At 50.7% G+C, this 5,598-nt stretch overlaps 1 protein-coding gene across 2 annotated transcripts; it reads right to left on the bottom strand.

Annotated features, from left to right (window-relative positions):
* Nucleotides 1-426: 426 nt before the first annotated feature.
* LOC125522899 (E3 ubiquitin-protein ligase RNF4-like) lies at nt 427-2,630 on the bottom strand. Of its 2 annotated transcripts, XM_048687944.1 has the most exons (5): nt 2,114-2,630; nt 1,967-2,036; nt 1,475-1,581; nt 826-1,003; nt 427-728 (listed from the first exon to the last, which is right to left on the bottom strand). In XM_048687944.1, coding segments are annotated over exons 1-5 (537 nt in total). In that variant the 5' UTR covers nt 2,294-2,630; the 3' UTR covers nt 427-726. The 2 variants fall into 2 exon arrangements, with proteins under 2 accessions (XP_048543901.1, XP_048543900.1); XM_048687943.1 differs by having other exon boundaries at nt 427-1,003; nt 2,114-2,628.
* Between the last annotated feature and the right edge of the window lie 2,968 nt (nt 2,631-5,598).

Below are 5,598 nucleotides of genomic sequence, written 5' to 3'. Positions count from 1 at the left end.
CTATTCCCCGCCCTTCCCCCCGGATAGCGATACTGAAAGAAAAAGAAGACCTAAAGGATTAAGTAAGGAGGAATAATAATTAAAGTAAGAAACACAGGCTAGTGGAGCTTCTCTGAAAGATGTTTCGTCAAAAGAAGCAATCCTTGCTGGTGCGAGAGCGATGACATGTTCGTCAACAGTTCGGGCGAATCTGATCGGCCAATGAAGGGTAAGGGTTCAGCCATTTTCTAAGGGTCAGAACCTCCCATCACTTCAGAGAATTGGGTTAGCCGACTGTTGCGACATCAACATAGGGACAGGTCCAAAATTCCTCTTCGTTTTTCAGGAGATCTACCGTTTGATCCGAAACTTGCATGCTGGCTGTTTATGTGCATGGAATGGAGAAAGGACACTGATGCGTCATTGTCACCCAAGAAAATTATGCCAGACACAGAAAATGCAAAACCTACTATTGCACCACACTTCAGAAGGACATATGCAAATCCAAGAACCATGATCTCAAGTCAAGATCATCAAGCAGTATCTCTTAGAAGAAAACTAAGGTAGCGCCCCAGGTGGTGCATCGACCGATGCACACAACCGACCAGAGCATCACTCTCTATCTATAGTCACCGACCTGTTCCAGAATACAAGTCACACGCTATGAAGTTCATGAAATACTTGCAAAAGGCAGCGGCTCTAACTTCTTGATTGCGCACCATCCTAAGCTGTTTGCCGCCAAGATAGTCCTGTATGAAAAAAATGGAGGACTTTAAGCTCAGACTTGATCAGCAGTTGCAGGGAGGTAAACTCGACGGTAGCTCTTCGGCCCTAGCCTCTTCCTACAAGTAGGGCATTTCTTCTGGGCCTTGATGGCCGCCTTGATGCACTTCTCACAGAAGACATGGCCACAGCTCGTAGCGGACGGCAGCTCCATCTTGTTCAGGCACACCGGGCAAGTGAACGTCGGTTCCTTTGGAGAAGCATTGGCAGTTGGTCTACTGACTCGCACCGTGCTGTTTTGCTGTGAAGGTTAGAAAGGGTGAGCCTACGACATAGCCCATGTACAGCACAAAAGAATCACAATTCAACCAGAAATAAGGATGCGGTGTTTCAAAACAAAATTGAAGGTACAGGTTCAAAATTATCAATTGAGAGCATGTAATATTAGTAGTGCAGTGTTCAGAAGATGTTGGATATGGATCAAAGTTTCATGTCACTGGTTCCATTTCTGCTCAACAAATACATGGAAATATATATGTACACTCTAGTGCATTGCACAGTGCCCACCTGAATATTCTGAAAAGAGAGAAAGAGAGAGCAAAGCACGGCACAGATGTAGCATAATTATAGATGTTCCACTCTACCGGTTTGCTTAAGTTTAGTGGACAAAGATAGATGCCATATACCTTGAGAAAATAATACATACGCTTATTGTGGTAATCTGTAAAGCATAAAAACTTTAATTCACAAAACAAAAGAAGAAAATTAAAACCTGATTGCTGGATCTTTCTTCCCTGTCCGGAGAAAGGCATATAACAGGTGGAACCTTCCGCCTTTTGTTCCCACTGAGACAGCTAAATGTTCTTGCATCACCACAACCTTTAGTCGCAAGGAAAACATAATCTTTAGTCGCAAGGAAAACATAATCTTTAGTCGCAAGGAAAACATGGGATCAGATGCTGCCCAAATAAACGTCTTTATCAGTCTAATATTTATGACATCTTATTTATGCCTCCATTAGACTGAAGTTTGCTGTAACAATAAACTACAGAGCATGTGGAATAAAACACAGAGCATGTGGAATAAAAATCTGAAGTTCAGTTTCACACTTATCCCAAAGAAGAAATATGCGCCAATCGGAACATGAACATAAAAGGTAGAAGTAAATTGAACCAAGTACTCAATTTCTGCGGTAACTACTAACCCATGATTTGCAATTTAGCACTCGCAGTATTAAACTACTTGAGATCAGCAGTAAACTCACCTTCCTGATCAGCATCCGCCTCCAGATCCACAACAACCGCACGGCGCTTTATCTTAGCTCTCGACCTCCCCTATTAAAACAAAACATCATCTCAATGTCAAAATAAAATCATGGTGATTGAAACAAGGGGGCAGAGAGCAAACGCACCTCGTCGCCTAGCGCTTCGACGTCAATGGGCGAGGCCCGCGTGCCCGCTGTGTCCGGGGCCTCGTGCTGGCCGCCGCCGCCGCCATCACCGGCGATGGGAGATCGATCCAGGTCCACGACGGCTTCACCGGTAATGACGGAACCATCCTGTGCTCGCCTCCAAGCGCCAACCGTGCCCATCCCCTTTCGAAGCTGCTCACCAAATACCAATCGTAGTAAACCCTAATCCGTAGATGCGGATCTTGGTTTGCGGCGAGGTGGTCAGATGAGGCGATGCGTGGAGGGATAGTTTCTATGGGCGGGGGGATCGGGCTGGTCCGTGATTCCTGCTTGAAATCGGAGTGCGGCGGGCGGCCTGCGTAGATGGGGTTGCCGCCGCGCCTTCGCGGAGCGCCGCGCGACCTTTGTCGACTAATTAAGTTTCGCGTCCGAATTCGAGTAGTCGGATCGAGCGGGGGGACGGTTGCCATCTTCGTTCGGAACCGCGCGTGGTTTTTTCCGTTTCGCGCTTCCTTGTTCTGCTCGGCGGAGATTTTGTCCTGGGACCGCACAGCGGTGGGCTGAGATGGCGCAGTCAATCATCAAGGTTAGGCCCTGTTTGATTTCAAATAAGTCATCAATTTATAAATCGAAAAGTGTAAAAAGTGATTTATTTTGCCAAACGGACCCAACTTATAAGTCACCCCAACTTATAAATCATAAGTTGCTCCACCCCAACTTAAAACTTATAAGTCACCCCTTTTGCATGGGTCTCACCACCTTTACAAAAAAAAACAAGGTAGAAATGTATACTCAGGTGACTTATAAGTCAGGTGGTAACCAAACAGGCGTGACTTATAAGTCACTGATTTTAAGTCACCTGACTTATAAGTCAGGTGACTTATTCGAACCAAACAGGCCCTTATTAAGGACGTGTTTGGTTCCTGGTACGTTCAGGGGGGCAACTAGTTAACAAGCGCTTCTTCGGCAGCCTCGCAACGATCAGCGCCACTTGGCACGCTCTCAGTCATTCGCCACGTGTCGCGCTCTGGACGCTCCCTTTGAATTTTTTTTTCGCACGCGTTTTCGGCTTTTTAAACGATTTTTTTCGGGTTTTTTCGACGTTTTGGTTTTCCCCCGGTCTTTCTTAGCTTCTCGATAAAAAAAATTGAATTTTTTTTCGTGAAAAAACGCATTTTTTTCGTGAAAGTCACGGTTTTTCTTTCGCGGGAGGCACGGTTGTGCTTTAGCGAGAGTCACGGCCGTGCCTCTCGGAACGTTTTTTTCTGGGTTTTTTTCTTTCGCGAGAGTCACGGTTTTGCTTTCACGAGAGTCACGGCCGTGCCTCTCAGAAAGGGGAAAACAAAACGTCTTTTCTATTGTTTCTGTTCGTGAGAGTCACGGTTTTGCTTCCGCGAGAGGCACGGTTGTGCTTACGCGAAAGTCACGGCCGTGCCTCTCGGAAAGGGAAAAAAATACGTGTTTTCTGTTTTTTTTCTTTCGCGAGAGTCACGGTTTTGCTTTCGCGAGAGGCACGGTTGTGCTTTCGCGAGAGTCACGGCCGTGCCTCTCAGAAACGGAAAAAACGTGTTTTCTGTTTTTTTCCTTACACGAGAGTCACGGTTTTGCTTCCACGAGAGGCACGGTTGTGATTTTGCGAGAGGCACGAGCGTGCCTCTTTCGGAAAGGGAAAAAACCGTGCTCCCGGTTCGGTTTTTTCGCCCGGTTTTTTCATTAAAAAAAAGTTCGTCAAAACCTATCAACATGGGATCTAGTTTTGAAAATCTGACGCGAGGAATCCAATGGTGAAAACAGTTCGAGATTTGGATGCACGGTTTAAGAGATAAAACGTTTTGAATAAACGGATCTACGAAAAAAAGGAAAACTCCCTGGTTGCAACAAGTGGCGCGCTGCATGTGCGCCACTTGTCGCGACCTGGAAAAGTGGAGTGTTCTTTGCAACGAGTACTCCTTAATTAGTGATTTCGTACGTTCAGACTGCATTGCACGGGGGATGCGGGCTGAGTGTGGCCTGGTTGAGCCAATGCAAGAATGAACCAAGATTGGTGTTTGGTGAAACTGTACCATATAGTTGTACGAGGTGCAGATTCTTCTGAATGTCACTGAAATCAGAGAGAAACGGGGATCATTCGACGGCTCCAGAAGATGGGATCTCGCTTGCGGCGGCGCGAGGCAGCCTGACCCAGCGTGCGGCGGCAAGACCTGGTGTGGGGCGGCGCAAGATGACTGGATCCGGCGTGGACGACGAACGAGGACGGTGGCGGCGGCGCTTGACCAAGACGGTGGCGGCGGCGCTTGACCATGGACGGCGGCGACGACGCTTGATGGAGGCAAACGAGGCAACGGGGCTTGACGACGACGACAGGCGATGTGGAAGCGGAGCTCACCTCACCACGCGGCGCTTGATGGGGGGCCGGGCCGTCGCTTGACGAGATGCTCTGGCGGACGGCGGCGGTGCTTGGTCTGGACGCGAGACGGAGGGGAGAGGAAGAAAATCCAACCACCGAGCCTGCACGCGAGAAACGCAAGAAATCTGCGTTTTCGCTCAGCCTGGTTGCGAGGCCATTTTTGCATCCATCGGGCCAGGCCCAGTTAAGCATGCAGGGTGCCAAACATCTAGTATTTGCATGGTGGGTGCGAACCAGATGCAATACGAGAAACCAAACACGCCCTAAGAGCATCTCCACTCGTTGGCGCCCCATGATGTCTTTTTTTGCCGCTTGAAATCGGGTCGGCGGAATTTTAGGTTTGGGGAGGCAAAATTTCCCAACTGTCTCATCACCCAAGACGCATTTCGAGGACGTCTGGCGGCACCCCGTAGCTCGACACTGTCGAGGACGCCCGTTCACCGGCCCCTCCGCCATCTTGTCCTGCTGGTCGATGAGCGGGCGTCCCTGGACGCGCAGACGCAGCCCAATGCCACGGTGCCCATGGCGGCCATCGGCGCCGGGAGCACGCCGCTGCACTACGCGGCGTCCGGTGCTGCCAGGTGCTCGTGTCCCGCGGCGCCGACCGGATGGCCGCCAACTACAACGGCTGGCTCGCCGTGGACGTGGCCCGGATGTGGAAGTGCAACTGGCTGGAGCACGTGCTGGCGCTCAAGTCGCAGCTCCCCGTCCCCAAGTTCCCGCCCTCCGCCTACCTCTCCCTCCCGCTCCCCTCCCTCCTCGCCGTCGCTAGGGACTACGCTGTCGTCGGTGTCCCCGTTTCTTCGGGAAGGCCGTCGTCGCAGCCACCGCGCCCTCGAGTACGACCACCTGAGCATGAGCGGCATCAGCCTCCCATGCACGTGCGCGCGCTGCTAGGACTGGCACGGCAGCCCGGAGGATGACGAGGAGGAGAGTAGCACATGCCAGTCTTTCGGTCACCGAAGCTACGAGGGAGGCGGCTTGGACGGCCCGGAGGCCGCCATAGCTCCCATGTACTACGCCCCGTTCACCGGCCCCTCCACCATTGTCCGTCGCACGCTCCTTGGCGCAGGCCTTA

The sequence above is a fragment of the Triticum urartu genome, chromosome 7, assembly GCF_003073215.2.
Source record: "Triticum urartu cultivar G1812 chromosome 7, Tu2.1, whole genome shotgun sequence".
NCBI lineage: Eukaryota > Viridiplantae > Streptophyta > Magnoliopsida > Poales > Poaceae > Triticum > Triticum urartu.
This window is presented reverse-complemented; position numbering and strand designations above follow the sequence as displayed.